The following is a 17,911-nucleotide window of genomic DNA, read 5'->3' as shown; positions in this document are numbered from 1 at the left end:
TCTCCCTGGCCAGATTCCCTGTAAGATTCTTGATGGTCAGTATTTTTGTCTCATTCAACAACTATGACTTCCAGGATCGGTGCAGGTGGCTCATGCCTGTAATCTCCACACTTCGGGATGCCAAGATGGGAGTATTGATTGAGCCCAGAAGTTCAGCCTGGGCAACATAGTGAGACCCTCCTCTCTACAAAAAAAAAAAAAAAAAAAAGAAAAAGAAAAAGAAAAAGAAAGGCTTGGTGGTGTGCACCTCTGGTCCCAGCTACTTGGGAGGCTGGGGTAGGAAGATCGATTCCTGAGCCCAGGAGGTCGAGGCTGCAGTCAGCTGTGATGATGCCACTGCACTCCAGCCTGGGTGACAGAGCAAGACCCTATCCCAAAAACAAAGCAACAAACAAACAAAACCCAACTGTGGCTTCCGCTCATTTTTGTATCCCTTTAGCAGCTACAAAGCTCAATAGGCACTGCCAGGTGAGATGGCTCACACCTGAAATCCCAGCACTCTGGGAGGCCAAGGTGGGTGGAATCACCTGAGGTCAGGAGTTTGAGACCAGCCTGGCCAACATGGTGAAACCCCGTCTCTACTAAAAATAGAAAATTTAGCCGGGCGTAGTGGTATGCACCTGTAATTGCAGCTACTTGGAAGGCTGAGGCAGGAGAATTGCTTGAACCCAAGAGGCGGAGGTTGCAGTGAGCGGAGATCATGCCATTGCACTCTAGCCTGGGTGACAAGAGCAAAACTTCATCTCAAAAAAAAAAAAAGAAAAGAAAAAAGGCTGGGCTCAGTGGCTCACAGCTGTAGTGCTAGCACTTTGGGTGGCCAAGGCAGGTGGATTGCCTGAGCTCAGGAGTTCAAGACCAGCCTGGCCTACACAGTGAAACCCCGTCTCTACTAAAATACAAAAACTTAGCTGAGTGTGGTGGTGCGTGCCTCTAGTCCCAGCTATTCAGGAGGCTGGGACAGGAGAATCGCTTGAACTCGCGAGGCAGAAGTTGCAGTAAGCCAAGATCGCGCCATTGCACTCTAGCCTGGGCATGCGAGACTCCCTCTAAAAAAAAAAAAAACCCTCAGTAGTCTTGTTCCTCTAGGCTACTAGGCTAGTGATTCAGTGCTGTGCTGACACCTGCTGGTCACCTGTGGTTCAGCAGCCCTGGTCTCCACACCTTCCTCCCTTCAATATTAAGGGTTGTGGCAGTCTGTGCCTTTACCTGCCAGGCTCTGGAATAATATATTAAATACTTTCCCCAAAGCACCACCTTTCAATCTTCAGAACTTTTCCCCCTGACTCCCTACCCCAGAAATCTGGACTTTACATCCTTCCCAGTACTGTAGAAATATATAAGGACAGGATCTCCAGAAACTGGGCAGCAAGAAAAGAAAGAAGCAATTTGAGAGTGGAGGATGCAAATCCCTTTCCCCGCTTCAAAAACTCAGAGCTGCTTCGCACAGAATTCCACTCTTTTCTATCTTTGTCTGATTTCTAGGTTGCTCTTGGGCCATAGGCCTTTTTGGTGACAGTAGCGATGAACCGGAGGTTGAGCAGAGAGTAGGTAGGCGGGGCTCAAGGGGTGGGGCCAAGCCAAAGGGCTCTCACACTAAGTGAAGCTTCTCCATTCTGTCAGCTTTCCGGGAACATCCAAGGCAAGACTGGCATCCAGCACAGCAGGTGAGGGACTGGCAGTGACAGAAGGGCAGGCTTTGGGAGACATGGTGGCCGAGGAGTCTCCAGCTCTTTCAGTCTTCGATTTTCATATTGTGAATCTCTCGTTGGTACCATTCTTGGGTCCTTTGTAGAGCCTAGCTTAGTTCTTCTGGGGCCAAGGCAGCCTCAGAAAGACCTGGTTTGGGATGGGATGGGGTGGGGCAGGGCTGAGGGATGCAGGTGGATATGGGCGTGTGAGAAATGCAAGGAACTCTCAGGAGACACGAGATGGACAGATAAGGGCCAGAGGGAGAGCATGGCCAGGCCAGAGGATCACAAGGGAAGACCCAGACAAGAGAAAAAGGGAGACTGAAGCAGGGAGAGAGGGAGAGGCCAGCAGACCAACTGTGAGATGGCAGTGGAGATCTGGGTAACAGGAAGGCCACGGAGGAAGGAAGGCTCACATGGAGCAATCTCCTCTTCCGGCTTGGTGGTCCAGAAAGCCCCAAGGCGAGCTGGGAGCAAAGCAAGGTTCAGGTTTCCACTGGAAGGATTCAGCTGGGGAAGAAACCCCCTCAGTCCCACCTCCCCTGCCTCTTCAGACTCCCATTTTGGTTTGGGGGAGAGGGTGAGGCTGCTCCTCACTGCGGTCACAGCCACATCCTGCAGAGCAGGGGAGGGGGAAGTAAGAAGCAAAACAACCAGAAGCACAGGCGAAGACCATGGGGAGAGAAACCTGGACACACGGAGCCGACATGCCGCCCAGAGGGTCCTGAGCTCAGCGCAGCAGAACGCTCCGACTCTCGGGGCCGCCTGCCTTGAGGTGCTTGTTTCTCATGCTGCCTCAGTGTCCTTTAACCACACTGGGAGCGTTCCAGGGAAGGCGGGTTCTCTGGATTATTTGCTTTGAAGCTCATCTTTACCATTTACTAGTGACTTTGGCCAAATTGCTAAATTTCTCTTAGCTTCAGTTTTCTCATTGCAAAAACGGGGATACCTGCCTTAACCTTATAGAGGGTTGGGAAGACTAAGATGATTGACATAAAGCACTTGGCACATAGTAGGTTCTCAGTAAATGTTAGTTGTTATTCTTATTAGGATTCCTGGGATGTTTATGCTTCTTACTTCTTTAAAGGCAGTTCAGGACACTAGCTGCCACTTGGCTTGTGGGCCAAAACATGAGTTGATTTGAGCTTGGGTAAATTATTTAATGTAAGTCTCAGTTTGCTCAGCTGTAAAACAAGGATGGTAATATCTATACTACACAGACATCTGGCACAGAGTCAGTGTCCAAAAATGGTAGCTGTAAGGATTCTGTCAGGTGGCCAGGCGTGGTGGCTCACGCCTGGAATCCCAGCACTTTGGGAGGCCAAGGCGGGCAGATCATGAGGTTAGGAGTTTGAGACCATCCTGGCCAACATGGTGAAACCTCATCTCTATTTAAAAAAAAAAAAAAAAACAGGGCGCTGTAGCTCACACCTGTAATCCTAGCACTTTGGGAGGCCGAGGTGGGTGGATCACCTGAGGTCAGGAGTTCAAGACCTGCCTGGTCATCATGGTGAAACCCCATCTTAGGAAAAAAAAAAAAAAATTGGCTGGGCGCGGTGGCTCACGCCTGTAATCCCAGCACTTTGGGAGGCTGAGGCGGGTGGATCACGAGGTCAAGAGATCGAGACCATCCTGGTGAACATGGTGAAACCCCGTCTCTACTAAAAATACAAAAAATTAGCTGGGCATGGTGGCGCGTGCCTGTCATCCCAGCTACTCAGGAGGCTGAGGCAGGAGAATTGCCTGAACCCAGGAGGTGGAGGTTGCGGTGAGCCGAGATCGCGCCATTGCACTCCAGCCTGGGTAATGAGAGCGAAACTCCGTCTCAAAAAAAAAAAAAAATTAGCCAGGTGTGGTGGTGCACACCTGTAGTCCCAGCTATTTCGGAGGCAGAGGCAGGGAAATTGCTTGAACCTGGGAGGCGGAGGTTGCAATGAGCCGAGATTGTGCCACTGCTCTCCAGCCTGGTGACAGAGCAAGACTCCATCACAAAAAGAGAGAGAGAGACAGAGAGAGAGAGAGAGAGAGAGAGAGAGAGAGAGAGAGAGACAGAGAGACAGAGAGAGAGACAGAGAGAGAGAGAGAGCGAGACAGAGAGAGAGACAGACAGAGAGAGCGAGAAAGAGAGAGAGAGAGAATACCTATTTTCACTGCAGCAGCAACAGCCCACTTCCCCTTGAGATGGAGCTTGTGCTGGGCTAGCCCCCCATGTGCCCACATTCCTCCAGCTGTCGCCACTCCCCTGGGCCGTTTTGGAGTCAAGAGTTCCTACAGCAGTAAGGGGAAAAGCAGGAGCAAGGCATGCAGGACTGTGGGGTCCCGGGGGGCAGCGGGGAGGATGCCAAAGATGATGATGATGACATGGAAACTAAAGAAGCCACAGAAAGGGGAAAAGCCATTTCTCTCTTTCTAAGGAAGCCTGTGGCCTTTCTTCTAGTGACTGACCACACACCCCACTCTCCAGGACCCATGGAGACCTTCAGCTCAAAGAGTCTGGCACTGCAAGCAGAGAAGAAGCTGCTGAGTAAGATGGCGGGTCGGTCTGTGGCTCATCTCTTCATAGATGAGACAAGCAGTGAGGTGCTGGATGAGCTGTACCGTGTGTCCAAGGAGTACACGCACAGCCGGCCCCAGGCCCAGCGCGTTATCAAGGACCTGATCAAGGTGGCCGTCAAGGTGGCTGTGCTGCACCGCAATGGCTCCTTTGGCCCCGGCGAGCTGGCCGTGGCCACGCGCTTTCGCCAGAAGCTGCGGCAGGGTGCCATGACGGCGCTTAGCTTTGGCGAGGTGGACTTCACCTTCGAGGCTGCTGTTCTGGCCGGCCTGCTGACCGAGTGCCGGGATGCCCTGCTGGAGTTAGTGGAGCGCCACCTCACCCCCAAGTCACACGGCCGCATCCGCCACGTGTTCGATCACTTCTCCGACCCCGGCCTGCTCACGGCCCTCTACGGGCCTGACTTCACTCAGCACCTTGGCAAGATCTGTGACGGGCTGAGGAAGATGCTGGATGAGGGGAAGCTCTGAGAGCCCCGCACCTGCTGCATTCCACCGTGGCAAAACGGCTGACTGAGAAAACAGAGAACGGGCTTCCTAACCCCGCTCCTCCCGGACTAACGCTTTTCGGTCTTCAGGCTTCATTCCTTCCCCAGAGCGCTTCTGACTCTGAGAGCAGCCCGCCCCCAAACTGCGGGTGGAGAAGCAGCCACGCGAGGGGCGAGGCCTCTCTCCCACTCCAGCCCCAGGACAGGAAACAGAACCGCCTGAAAAAGGCGAAGTGAAACTTGGATCTGAAACAGGGAAGCCCCCTCCCATGTGAACCAAGGAAAGGAGGCGCAGGCCATGTAACCCCTCTGGGGACACTAAAGACAGAAGAGGGGAAGGTGGCCTTAGAGACAGAGCCGGGACAGATGCCAGAGGCGCTGCTGCCGTGAGGAGGAAGGGGCCAGGGCGAGGGAGCCTCTCACAGGGGAAATAAAACTACTAAAATATGCACAGGGCTCAGTGTTTAATCGCTCCAGCTTCTTACACCTTATAATCATCGCAGAAGAAAGGAGGTATATAAACACCACTTATCTCTCCTCTCATCATTTCCAAACAGGAGACTGAGGCAGATTTCCATTATTATTGAGGTTCCCTTGCCTACTTCTGTTTAAGAAACAAGCAAAACAACGGTACCATAGATCAGTGCTACAAATCGCAAAGAAATACGCAGTGAGGAGGAAGCACGGACAGAGGGGCTCTGGGCGGGGGGTCAGGGGACAAAGAGACTTCCACAACTGGCTTCCTCTTCCAACCCCAAGGAAAGCCTTCTTCCACCCGTTCCCCTGACCACAGGCTGAGAACAGGGCAGAGGGGTGAACTGGTAGGATGGAGCCTTCAGGTCCCCACAGTGCTGCTTTTTCTAAGAGTCAAGAGTTGTGAAAAAGTTACAGAGAATTGATTAGTCAAGACTGAGCCCGTTCAACAGGTATGGGGTACCAAAAAAAAAAAAAAAAAAACACACAACTCAGCCCAAATATATGACTTTGAGATTGGAGAAAAGGCCAGTAGTCATCCATTCTCTGTGGTGGGCGGGATCACTGATCGCCTCATCCTCAGTAACCGGTTTGGCTAACAAGGTGGGGAAGGTGGAGAACCAGCAGTCACTGGCTCATTATTCCTGGTTCTCCTCACCGCAGGGCTACAGAGATTCCATTTTTCAGCTCAGAGTGGGAAGGCATAAAATATAGCAAATAAATACTACTTCAATATAGCACCAAATAAATTATGTCACATAGTTGGAGACGAGGAAGAAGCTGAGGGGGAGTCTCTGCTTCCCTGTTCTAAGGCCAGGGAATGGTAAAAAGGATAGGAAAGGCAACAGGGATATAAAAAGAGCCAGCTGAGTCTAAAGGACTCAACTCTAGATTCAGCCCAAGAACTGGGAAAGGTCCAGTCCCCATTCCCTAATCTTGCCAATAAAACTGCCCCAGCCAAGGAATTTTTGGCAGACAAAGAGGCTGGGGAAGGTGGCTGGAGTGGAGGCAGGCAGGCTGGTAAGCCATGGTCTTGAGCCTCACCTCAGGCTCCTCTCCCCCTGAAGTTTCTCCTTGAACATCTTGCTTCTCTCAGTGATCAGAGTTTGAAGATCTCATCCTCCTGGTCCCGTAGCGTCCGGGTCCGAGAGGTACGGGTCAGCGGCACGGGACCCAGGACTGCGCGTTGCTGCATCCGAGGGGAGCTCAGGTGGGGACCTGCATCCTCCCCGGGTACCCTGCAGGGGAGGAAAGGAGGGAAAGAGTGACAGATCAAGGGAAGAGCCTGAGAGGTACATGGGCAGCTGTCTTCTCATACATAAGCTGGTTGCTCCAAAAGAGTCTCTATACCCTCTAGATCAGGCGTCCCCAAACTACAGCCCGTGGGCCACATGCGGCCCCCTGAGGTCATTTATCTGGCCCCCCACTGCACTTCAGGAAGGGGCACCTCTTTCATTGGTGGTCAGTGAGAGGAGCACAGTATGTGGCGGCCCTCCAACGGTCTGAGGGACAGCGAACTGGTCCCCTGTGTAAGAAGTTTGGGGATGCCTGCTCTAGATAAATCCTAACCAACCCTGCCGGGCGCGGTGGCTCAAGCCTGTAATCCCAGCACTTTGGGAGGCCGAGGCGGGTGGATCACAAGGTCAAGAGATCGAGACCATCCTGGTCAACATGGTGAAACCCCGTCTCTACTAAAAATACAAAAAAGTAGCTGGGCATGGTGGCATATGCCTGTAATCCAAGCTACTCAGGAGGCTGAGGCAGGATAATTGCCTGAACCCAGGAGGCGGAGGTTGCGGTGAGCCGAGATCGCGCCATTGCACTCCAGCCTGGGTAACAAGAGCGAAACTCCGTCTCAAAAAAAAAAAAAAAAAAAAAAAAATCCTAACCAACCCTAATGCTCCTTCGTGGCTGATCAGAGCAGTAAAAACAGTGAACTGTCTGACTCCGATAAGAACACAGAACCCGGTTTCCCACTGCCTCTGCCCATTCCGGCAGCCATCGCCTCTGCTCGCTATCTCCGGGCCACACGGGGAAACGGTATCACCTTGCCTCTGCTGGCACTCTGCTGACTTCTTGTGTTTGTGGTTAGGTAAGACTGGAAGAATGGAGGGGTCTAGGGAGGAACTTACAAGGAACCATTCAAGACTCACCCACTTGGCCCCTTCTTCAGCTTCTGCGCAGCAGCCTTCTTGGACAGGCTGATCTGTGAATCAAGCTTCTTAAGGAAATCAGAGGCAGAGAGGTCATGGCCAGGTGCCGGGAGGCCTTCGCCATTGGCACGTGCTGCTCCTGTCTCTTCTTTCTTCCTCGCAGTTGAGTGTGGCCAAACTTCATCGGTACTTGGGTGTACTTCTTCCTCTCCATCTTTCTCCTCCTCAGAATCCAAACCATTGAACAGGTCTCTGGGCTCTGTCAGGATGGGGATGTAGAGGGTTTTCTTCAGGAAGATGGAGTCGTTAGTGTAAAGGCGGTTTGCACGTTTAATCTGTTCCATCTTTAAAAAAAAAAAGTCACCAAAATTAAGGACAGTAATAATGATCAATCTTATATTGCATCTAGAGCTTTTTGAAGTGATTGTAGAGTCTTTGATTCCGTGACAACCGAGCTAAAGTACAAAGGGCTGATGTCATTTCTATTTTATAGATGAGTGATTTTCACACTTTCTGGTCTTGGGGCCCCCTTACATTTAAAAAAATTATTATGCAGGCCGGGCATGATAGCTTACGCCTGTAATCCTAGCACTTTGGGAGACTGAGGCGGGTGGATCACAAGGTCAGGAGTTTGAGACCAGCCTGGCCAACACAGTGAAACCCCATCTCTACTAAAAATACAAAAATTAGCTGGACATGGTGATGGGTGCCTGTAGTCCCATCTACTTGGGAGTCTGCGGTAGGAGAATTGTTTGAATCCGGAAGGCGGAGGTTGTGCTGAGCTGAGATCATGCCACTGTATTCCAGCCTGGGCAACAGAGTGAGACTCCGCCTTGAAAAAAAAAATTATTGTGCAAGCTAGGCGCAATGTCTGATGCCTGTAATCCCAGCTACTCAGGAGACTGAGGCGGGAGGATTCCTTGAGCCCAGGAATTAGAGTCCAGCTTCAGCAACATAGTGAGACACCATTTCTAAAAATAATAAATAAATAAATAAAAATGAGGGAACTGAGGCTCAGAGAGGTTAAACTACTTGCCTAAAATTATCCAGCAAGTTAATGACACAGCTAGAATGTCAGTCCACTGCTTCTGGGAATGCTTTTCACACTATACTATTTTTTTTTTTTGAGACAGAGTTTCACTCATGTTGCCCAGGCTGGAGGGCAATGGAGATCTCAGCTCTCTGCAATTTCCACCTCCTGGGTTCAAGCAATTCTCCTGCCTCAGTCTCCCAAGTAGCTGGGATTACAAGCATGTGTCACCACACCCAGCTAATTTTGTATTTTTAGAGATGGGGTTTCACTATGTTAGTCAGGCTGGTCTCAAACTCCTGACCTCCGGTAATCCGCCCACTTTGGCCTCCCAAAATGCTGGGATTACAGGTATGAGCCACTGTGCCCAGCCCACACTATACTATTAACAGTTTCATTAATAATTTTTTTTTTTTTTTGAGATGGAGGCTCGCTCCTGTCCCACAGGCTGGAGTACAGTGGCACGATCTTGGCTTACTGCAACCTCCACCTCCTGGGTTCAAGTGATTCTCCTTCCTCAGCCTCCCAAGTAGCTGGGATTACAGACGTGAGCCACCATGCCCGGATAACTGTTGCATTTTTAGTAGAGACGGGGTCTTGCCATGTTGGTCAGGATCAAACTCCTGCTCTCAGGTGATCCACCTGCCTCAGCCTCCCAAAGTGCTAGGATTACAGGTGTGAGCAACCACACCTGGCCTCATTAATAAATATTTATTTTGACCTATTTATTCATCACTGGACATACTTACTGGCCTCACCATCTATCTGCCTAGCCTCCTAAGGTGGAAACATCCGTGTCATCCTTAACTAATACTTTTCTTCCATCACTTTACCAAGTGGTCAACAAAACTGCTTCAAAAATCTCTCTCACATCTGCTCTTATCTTCAGGTCTACTGCCAAACATTTAAAATAGACCCTTAGTACTTCTCATTTGAAGTTATTGCAATGGTTTAACTGGCCTTCCTTGCTCTATTTCTTCTTCTTCTTTTTTTTTTTTTTGAGACGGAGTTTCGCTCTTGTTACCCAGGCTGGAGTGCAATGGCACAATCTCGGCTCATCGCAACCTTCGCCTCCTATGTTCAGGCAATTCTCCTGCCTCAGCCTCCCGAGTAGCTGGGATTACAGGCACGCGCCACCATGCCCAGCTAATTTTTTGTATTTTTAGTAGAGACGGGGTTTCACCATGTTGACCAGGATGGTCTCGATCTCTTGACCTCGTGATTCATCCGCCTCAACCTCCCAAAGTGCTGGGATTACAGGCGTGAGCCACCACGCCTGGCTTTTTTTTTTTTTCTTTTTTCTTTTTTTTTTTTTTTAAGACGGGCTTTCATTATTCTTGTTTTTCAGGCTGGAGTGCTGTGGCGCGATCTTGGCTCTCACCACAACCTCCACCTCCCAGGCTCAGGTGATTTGCCAGCCTCAGCCTCCCAAGTAGCTAGGATGGCCCAGCTAATTTTGTATTTTTAGTAGAGATGGGGTTTTTCCATGTTGGTCAGGCTGGTCTTGAACTCCCGACCTCAAGTGATTTGCCTGCTTTGGCCTCCCAAAGTGCTGGGGTTACAAGCCTGAGCCACTGCGCCTGGCCCCTCATTCTAATTCTACTCATCCTTCTCTTGGCATCTATTTTTCTGAAAAAATAAATCTGATTAACCCACTACCCTGCTTCTAAATCCCCTATGCCTCCTCATTGGCTAAAAGATAAAAACCAAATTAGCATTCAAGGGCTTTCTCAATCCGGCTCTCAAAGGAAATGTCTAGATTAATATCCCTCTGCCACCTATACATTTTGCTATCCTGAATTTTTAATTTTTCTTTGAACATTCCATGATCTTTTTCACACTTTATTCATGCTGTTACTTCTGCCTGAAATGGTCCCGTCCCACCCCCCACCCACCACCACTATCCCATTCTCTGCTTAGAAAACGTCTATTCATCAACTATCAGCCCCTTTGTGCTACCTTCTTCAGGGCTCCCAATGCATACTGTAAATATCGCTGTAATAATACATACCCTACTATATTATTCATCTCTTTAAATATTTGCTTTGCCTAAACCCTATGAGTCCTTTAAGGGCAAAGATTGTAACTTGCTGTTTCTGTATCCCCAGGCAGTGGCTAGCATCCTACAGACCTTGACACATAGCAGGGACTCATTAATGCTTTATAAAAAATTATTAATTATAATAGAGATAATGAAATATAGAAACTACAGATATAGTACATTAGTTCTTTCTTTTCTTTCTTTCCTTTCTTGTCCTTCCTTCCTTCTTTCTTTCCCTTTCTTTCTCTCTCTCTCTTTCTTTCTTTTCTTTCTGTCACCCAGGCTGGAGTACAGTGGTACGACCTCAGCTCACTGCAACCTCTGCCTCCTGGGCTTCACTGATCCTCTGCTTCAGCCTCCCCAATACGTGGGATTACAGGCGTATGCCACCACACTGAGCTAATGTTTGCATTTTATTTGTAGAGATGGGGTTTCACCATGTTGCCCAGCTTGTCCTGTATTCCTGAGCTCAAGCGATCCACCCACCTCAGCCTCGCAAACTGCTGGGATTACAGGCACGCGCCACCACACCTGGCCTACCCCAGCTGCTTTCCAACTAAAACTTAATCTTTTCTGATTTCCTGTCCTTCTTTTTTTTTTTTAACGGAGTCTTGCTCTGTTGTCCAGGCTGGAATGCTGGAGTGTAGTGATGTGATCTTAGCTCATTACAACCTCCACCTCCCGGGTTCAAGCAATTCTCCTGCCTCAGCCTGCTGAGTAGCTGGGATTACAGGCAAGCACCACTACACCCCGCTGATTTTTGTATTTTTAGTTGAGACGGGGTTTCACCATGTTGGCCAGACTGGTCTTATACTCATAACCTTAGGTGATCTGCCTGTCTCGGCCTCCCAAAGTGCTGGAATTACAGGGGTGAGTAACCGTGCCCAGCCCCTATTCTTTGTTAATACCTTTACAAACTCACCACATTCTGTCACTTGTAATCATTATCTGTGTCCCTGTCCATTTCTCATTAGGCCATACATTACAGAGGACAGCAACCATATAGTTTATTTAAGTTTCTGTCTGCCAGGAAAGTTACCACAGTGCTTTAAATACAGCACGCATACAAATGTTGGCTAAATTCAACATTTGTTTGTGTGAAATTGAACAAGAAAATAGGGGAGGGGGTAGGGAAAGTAACCTCATCAACTTTAACGATGTACATTTTTACATCTATCAAATGTTCCCCATGCATGACCTGATATACTTGGTGTAGAGAGTACCTGTTTTGCACCAAGGAAGCCGCCTTATTGGAAAGAAGACAGAGGAGGAACCAAGATCAAGGAGAGGTAGGCACTTTAGGAACTGAGAATTAAAAATCAGCTCTCCATTATTTGCTATAAATGTTTAATCACTCTCAAGGTAAAATTTTCTGTGTGGCCTGTAATCCCAACACTTTGGGAGGCTGAGGCAGGTGGATCATGAAGTCAGGAGTTCAAGACCAGCCTGGCCGACATAGTGAAACCCTGCCTCTACTAAAAATACAAAAATTAGCCAGGTGTGGCAGCAGGCGCCTGTATGCAATCCCAGCTTCTTGGGAGGCTGAGGCTGAGAATTACTTGAACCCGGGAGGCGGAGGTTACAGTGAGCCGAGATCCGCCACACTTCAGGCTGGAAGACAGAGCGAAACTCCGTCTCAAAAAAAAAAAGAAAAAAGAAAAAAAAATGTTTCTGTGTGGTTAATAGGGTCAGATAGACCTGTTTGAATCCCAAACCTGACACTCATTATTTGACTTTAGTCAAACTGGTTAACCAATCCAAGGCTCAGTTTCTTCATCTGCCAAAAGGGAACAATAAATGTATACTTGATAGGGATGTGAGGGTGAAATGAGCTAATGTATGTGAAGCCCCCAGCACAGTGTCTGGCATACGAAAATTGGAGCTGTTCCTTTCCATTGGAATAGTAGGACAGGACTTGTCCCCACCGGGCAGTGCCACGCTGCGATGGGAACACAAAGACAAACGCAGAACAGCGTGTAACACATTAGGAACATTTCAGGGGAGTTCACCTAGAAGGGCCACTACGTTCTTCTCAGGACTAAGTCCCTCCTGACTGTTGTCTACACCCCAATCCTGGAAAACTCACCGTCACCCCATATTTGAGTGCTAGTCCAGCCAGGGTGTCTCCAGGCTCCAAGTGATGCTCCAGGCGTCTCTCCCTCACTGGGGAGCAGGCTGATTGCACCAGGCTTCCATATGAACGAGCCCGGCTCCCTTGAAGAAGTCCTGACCCCCCTGGGGGGGGCTGTCTAGACGGGGAAGCCATCTCTTCACCCTGCCGACAGCTAGGGTTGCAACTGGCGGAGGCCCGGCCGAGACTGAGGGTGACAGGCCTTAAGTCTGGGAATGGATATTCAGGGGATTCCTCTCCCCTTCTCTCTTCCCCTGTGTCCCCGCCTCCCCGGCACTCCGCCACCTGCCCCCTCCCGGCTTCTCCTCCCTCCAAGCTTGTTATCCACGAATCTGTCCCTTGGTTGAGTATTCGGTCCCTCCCTGAATCTCTCCCCTAAGCACCTCACCGACTTTGAACTCCCCCACAACCCCTCGCTACATTGACCTCTGACCTTTGAACTCTAGAAATAATCCTCAACACTCTTTCCTCAGTTTGCCCCCAAGGCCGGTAGCCTGGCCTCAGGGGGCTCCCACATCCCGGGTCTGCCCGGTCCCGGGGTTCGTCTGCTAGGGTCAGAAACAAATCAGGCCCACCCCAGGGGAACTGTCGCCGCAGACGAAGAGCGTGAAGATTGCGAGAGTTTGTAGTACACCTTCCACGCATCAGATAGGTCACACCCTCACATTTCGGCTCCACATCTAGCTTCTTGTCCCTCGAAACGCCGCAGATCCGCCAAGATGCGAGGGCCTGGATCCAGCTGAGCGGCAAGCTCTTTGAGAAAAGACTTCATTTCCCAAAAGGCTCCGCGGCTGCGGTGTCGCAGGGCACCATGGGAAATGCAGTTCCCTCCGTGCACCAGAGAGTAGATTTCCGGATCGCGCAATGCATGCGTGGAAGTGCGTCCCCGGAAGTACGGAAGCCGACAGGAAGAGACTGAAAACAGAGAAAGAGTTGTCCCACTCTTGCTACGGTGGCCTGGAGGAGTTGAGAAACAGGAACAAGAGAATTTATCATTTCTGGAACTCACAGTCGTGATGTCTTTCAAGAGGGAAGGAGACGATTGGAGTCAACTCAATGTGCTCAAAGTAAGCGTGAGCCGAGAGGATCTAGAGCAGCTTCAGTCGCTCTCTGAAGGTTGGGAAGGAGCTTTTTTTCGTTGCTCTGGCAGCAGCTCGGGGGTGCAGGAGAGAGCCAGGCGGCTTAGAGCTGGATAGTGACACCTTTTTCGGTCTATGATCGCTGTTCTCCCCAGGGTCCTTATTCCATTTGACTCCTCATTTCTCTCATTTCACTTCCATCCGTCTCTTTTATCTGCTGATGCCGTGCGAATTTCTTCCCCTTCTCCCTGCAGAAAAGAAGAGTCGGGGATCTGCTAGCCAGTTACATCCCAGAGGATGAGGCGCTGATGCTTCGGGATGGACGGTAAGAGCGAGGAGTGGCCCAGGCCTGAGGGTTCTATGGTTAGAGGCTCCACAAACTTTTTTTTTTTTTTTTTTTCCTTTGAGATGGAGGTCTCGCTGTGTTGCCCAGGCTGTCCTCAAACTCTAGAGCTCAAGTGATCTTGCTTCCTCAGCGTCGCGAGTAGCTGGGATTACAGGCGGGCGTCACCATGCCCGGCTTCAACAAACTTTTGTTATTAATCAGGACAGCAGCAGTATCTAGGATTCCTTGGCGGGAAGCAAGGATCGGAGGAAGAGGGGATTGGGTGACCTGGAGTTGGGCTTTGGAAAGGACTGCTAGGACAGGGTGGGACTTACTGTGAGGACTGGCCCAACCCTCCTCCCCTGGACCCCTTATCCTCTTCTCTCCCCCCCGCTCAGTTTTGCTTGTGCCATCTGCCCCCATCGACCAGTCCTGGACACCCTGGCTATGCTGACTGCCCACCGAGCAGGCAAGAAACATCTATCCAGTAAGTTTGGGGAAACTCAGGGTATGGGGAATAAACCCTCGAAATTTCTGCACACCACTCTTGGTGTTATGCTTTTAATCTTGTTTCCCTTTCTCCTCAGGCTTGCAGCTTTTCTATGGCAAGAAGCAGCCGGGAAAGGAGAGGAAGCAGAATCCAAGACATCAGAATGAATTGAGGAGGGAAGAAACCAAAGCGGAGGTATTGAGAGAATGGAGACTGTATTCTAGTCAAGACCCTGCTGCACACACCAGGCTGAAAGGGAAGAGGGCTGAAGCCTCTGACTCTGTCTCCCATCTCCTTATCAGGCTCCTCTGCTAACCCAGACACGACTTATCACCCAGAGTGCTCTGCACAGAGCCCCCAACTATAACAGTTGCTGCCGCCGGAAGTACAGGTATGGGAGGGGAAAGCCAGAGGTCGGAAGGCTCAGAAGGAGACAGTTGCCTCTAAGAGTTCTCCAATGTGTATTCTAAGGAACACTGGTGTTCGGGAGATGTTACTTAGTGTTTCAAGAAAAGGAGAATTTTGGCAAGGCACAGTGGCTCACGCCTGTTATGCCAGCGCTTTGGGAGGCCGAGGCAGGCGGATCACTTGAGGTCAGGAGTTCAAGACCAGCCTGGCCAACATGGTGAAACCCTAACTCTACCAAAAATGTAAAAAATTAGCTGGGTGTGTGACGTGTGCCTGTAATCCCCAGCTACTCGGGAGGCTGAGACAGGAGAATCGCTTGAACCCAGGAGGAACAGGTTGCAGTGAGCCGAGATCATGCCACTTCACTCCAGCCTGGGTGACAGAGTGAGACTCAGTCTTAAAAAAAAGAAAAAAAAAAAAAAAAAAAAGGCAGGGGCTGGGTATGGTGGCTCTTGCCTGTAATCCCAGCACTTTGGGAGGCTGAGGTGGGTGGATCACGAGGTCAGGAGAGATCCAAGACCATCCTGGCTAACATGATATAGCCCTGTCTCTACTAAAAATACAGAAAATTAGCCAGGCATGGTGGCAGGCACCTGTAGTCCCAGCTACTCAGGAGGGTAAGAGAGGAGAATTGCCTGAACCTGTCGGGAGGGTGAGAGAGGAGAATTGCCTGAACCTGTCGGGAGGGTGAGAGAGGAGAATTGCTTGAACCCAGGAGGTGGAGGTTGCAGTGAGCTGAGATCATGCCACTGCACTCCAGCCTGGGTGACAGAGTAAGACTCGAAAGAAAGAAAGAGTCGGGCGCCGGGCGCGGTGGCTCAAGCCTGTAATCCCAGCACTTTGGGAGGCCGAGGCGGGTAGATCACGAGGTCAAGAGATCGAGACCATCCTGGTCAACGTGGTGAAACCCCATCTCTACTAAAAGTGCAAAAAATTAGCTGGGCATGGTGGCACGTGCCTGTAATCCCAGCTACTCAGGAGGCTGAGGTAGGAGAATTGCCTGAGCCCAGGAGGCGGAGGTTGCGGTGAGCCGAGATCGTGCCATTGCACTCCAGCCTAGGTAACAAGGGCGAAACTCCGTCTCAAAAAAAAAAAAAAAGAAAGAAAGAAAGAAGGAGTCGGGTGGGGGGAGAGAGGATGTGATTTTTTTTTTTTTTTTTTTTTTTTGAGATAGAGTCTCACTCTGGAGTGCAGTGGCATAGTCTTGGCTCACTGCAAGCTCCATCACCTGGGTTCAAGTGATTCTCCTGCCTCAACCTCCAGAGTAGCTGGAATTACATACAGGTGCTTGCCACCACACCCGGCTAATTTTCTGTATTTTTAGTAGAGACGGGGTTTCACCATCTTGACCAGGATGGTCTCGAACTCTCGACCTTGTGATCTGCCTGCCTCGGCTTCCCAAAGTGCTGGGATTACAGGCGTGTGCCACCGTGCCCAGCCGAATTTTGTGATTTTTAAATAAAGTTTGGGAAATGGCACTTTGTAATTCTACTTGAAGAATAGTAACAGTATATTTTAAGAGCTATACAAAGTCTTATTTTTATTTATTTATTTATTTAGAAATGGAGTCTTGCTCTGTTGCCTGGGCTGGAGTGTAGTGGCCCGGTCTCGGCTCACTGCAACCTCTGCCTCCTGGGTTTAAGCAATTCTCCTCCTTTAGCCTCCCAAGTAGCTGGGACCATGTGCGTGCCACCATGCCAAGCCAATTTTTTGTATTTTTAGTAGAGGCGGGGTTTCACCATATTAGCCAGGATGGTCTCAATATCCTGACCTCATGATCGGCCCTCCTCAGCCTCTCAAAGGGCTGGGATTACAGGCGTGAGCCCCCTTGACCAGGCCAAAGTCGTAAGATTTAAAAAACTTTAGGGCGAATCACCCGAGTTCAGGAGTTTGAGACCAGCCTAACCAACATGGAGAAACCCCATCTCTATTAAAAATACAAAATTAGCTGGGCATGGTGGCGCATAGCTGTAATCTCAGCGACTCAGGAGGCTGAGGCAGAAGAATCGCTTGAACCCAGGAGGCGGAGTTTGCGAAGAGCTGAGATTGCACCATTGAACTCCAGCCTGGGCAATAAGAGCAAAACACTTATCTCAAAAAAAAAAAAAAAAAAAAAAAAAACCTAAAAATATTTATGCTAGCCTTTCTCAAATTCATGATTCTAAAATCCTTTGTATGCAGAACTTATTAATATATCTTGAGAAATATAGTTATACAGTTTGAGAAGCACTGTTTTAAGCGGTTGGGAGTCATAGGAGAGTTGGCCCTTTCAGCCTTACTGCTTTTACAGACTATTCTTCTCTACCTAGACCAGAAGCCCCTGGTCCCTCTGTCTCCCTTTCCCCTATGCCACCCTCAGAGGTCGAACTCCAGAGTGGGAAGATCAGTAGGGAACTCGAGCCTGGGGCTGGCCCGCAGGCAGAGGAGTCAGCAACTGTCTCAGCCCCTGCACCTGTGAGCCCCACAAGAAGACGAGCCCTGAACCATTATCTCACCCTTCGAAGGTGAGTGTGCCTAATCAGTTTCCTCAGATTTTCTTTTCTCTCTGACCCTCCATTTTTCAAAGCTATTTCACTGAATTTTTCTTATTTTTGATCTTTTTTTTTTTTTTTTACTTCTATTTTTGTTTTTTATCTTTGGTTCCATTTTGTTTTAGCCACCCAACTTACATGACTCTCAGTTTTTTCTCACCACTGACTTTTTTTTTGCTGGAGACAGGGTTTCACCATGTTGGTCAGGCCGGTCAAACTCCTGACCTCAGGTGAGCCACCCGCCTCAGCCTCCCAAAGGGCTGGGATTACAGGTGCGAGCTCACCGCTGACTTCTTAATGAGCCTCTTTCCTGATCAATGCCATTTTCTCTGATGTTTTCAGCTCTGGATGGATCCCAGATGGACGAGGTCGATGGGTAAAAGATGAGAATGTTGAGTTTGACTCTGATGAGGAGGAACCACCTGATTTCCCCTTGGACTGACACCCTTTTCCCATTCATTCACAAATAAACTGCAATGGGTCCTGAGAACTTAATTTTCCTCAAGTCTGGTTTCTTGTC

General features: G+C 49.6%; 3 protein-coding genes across 5 annotated transcripts; 2 read left to right on the top strand and 1 right to left on the bottom strand.

Annotated features, from left to right (window-relative positions):
* The first annotated feature begins 1,576 nt into the window (after positions 1-1,576).
* On the top strand, positions 1,577-5,178 carry TNFAIP8L2 (TNF alpha induced protein 8 like 2). Of its 3 annotated transcripts, none has more exons than XM_010329714.3 (2): positions 1,577-1,664; positions 4,153-5,178. In XM_010329714.3, exon 2 carries the CDS (start codon positions 4,158-4,160, stop codon positions 4,710-4,712), a length of 555 nt encoding a protein of 184 aa, XP_010328016.1. In that variant the 5' UTR covers positions 1,577-1,664; positions 4,153-4,157; the 3' UTR covers positions 4,713-5,178. The 3 variants fall into 3 exon arrangements, with proteins under 3 accessions (XP_010328016.1, XP_003941993.1, XP_074246113.1); XM_003941944.4 differs by having other exon boundaries at positions 4,126-5,178; XM_074390012.1 differs by lacking the exon at positions 1,577-1,664 and adding an exon at positions 1,676-2,463 and having other exon boundaries at positions 4,126-5,178.
* Positions 5,179-13,347, bottom strand: LYSMD1 (LysM domain containing 1). The gene is made up of 4 exons (XM_010329715.3): positions 13,134-13,347; positions 12,514-12,745; positions 7,357-7,700; positions 5,179-6,441 (listed from the first exon to the last, which is right to left on the bottom strand). The coding sequence occupies exons 2-4, from the start codon at positions 12,691-12,693 to the stop codon at positions 6,303-6,305; spliced, it is 663 nt and encodes a 220-aa protein (XP_010328017.1). The 5' UTR covers positions 12,694-12,745; positions 13,134-13,347; the 3' UTR covers positions 5,179-6,302.
* Positions 13,348-13,446: 99 nt separating this feature from the next.
* On the top strand, positions 13,447-17,886 carry SCNM1 (sodium channel modifier 1). The gene is made up of 7 exons (XM_003941942.4): positions 13,447-13,625; positions 13,892-13,962; positions 14,361-14,449; positions 14,550-14,647; positions 14,755-14,843; positions 17,170-17,364; positions 17,734-17,886. Exons 1-7 carry the CDS (start codon positions 13,575-13,577, stop codon positions 17,831-17,833), a joined length of 693 nt encoding a protein of 230 aa, XP_003941991.1. The 5' UTR covers positions 13,447-13,574; the 3' UTR covers positions 17,834-17,886.
* The last annotated feature ends 25 nt before the right edge of the window (positions 17,887-17,911 follow it).

The sequence above is a fragment of the Saimiri boliviensis genome, chromosome 19 (assembly GCF_048565385.1).
Source record: "Saimiri boliviensis isolate mSaiBol1 chromosome 19, mSaiBol1.pri, whole genome shotgun sequence".
NCBI classification, from domain to species: Eukaryota; Metazoa; Chordata; class Mammalia; order Primates; family Cebidae; genus Saimiri; species Saimiri boliviensis.
The sequence above is the reverse complement of the archived record's forward strand: the minus strand, read 5'-3'. Positions and strand labels throughout refer to the sequence as shown.

Coding starts and splice junctions, on each gene's coding strand:
- TNFAIP8L2 (XM_010329714.3), top strand. CDS start 4,158: ATGGAGACCTTCAGCTCAAAGAGTCTGGCACTGCAAGCAGAGAAGAAG.
- SCNM1 (XM_003941942.4), top strand. CDS start 13,575: ATGTCTTTCAAGAGGGAAGGAGACGATTGGAGTCAACTCAATGTGCTC. Junction 13,963..14,360: donor CTGATGCTTCGGGATGGACG/GTAAGAGCGAGG, acceptor CCCCCCGCTCAG/TTTTGCTTGTGCCATCTGCC. Junction 14,450..14,549: donor AGGCAAGAAACATCTATCCA/GTAAGTTTGGGG, acceptor CTTTCTCCTCAG/GCTTGCAGCTTTTCTATGGC.
- LYSMD1 (XM_010329715.3), bottom strand. CDS start 12,693: ATGGCTTCCCCGTCTAGACAGCCCCCCCCAGGGGGGTCAGGACTTCTT. Junction 7,701..12,513: donor CACTCAAATATGGGGTGACG/GTGAGTTTTCCA, acceptor TTTTTTTTAAAG/ATGGAACAGATTAAACGTGC. Junction 6,442..7,356: donor CTGAAGAAGGGGCCAAGTGG/GTGAGTCTTGAA, acceptor CCTCCCCTGCAG/GGTACCCGGGGAGGATGCAG.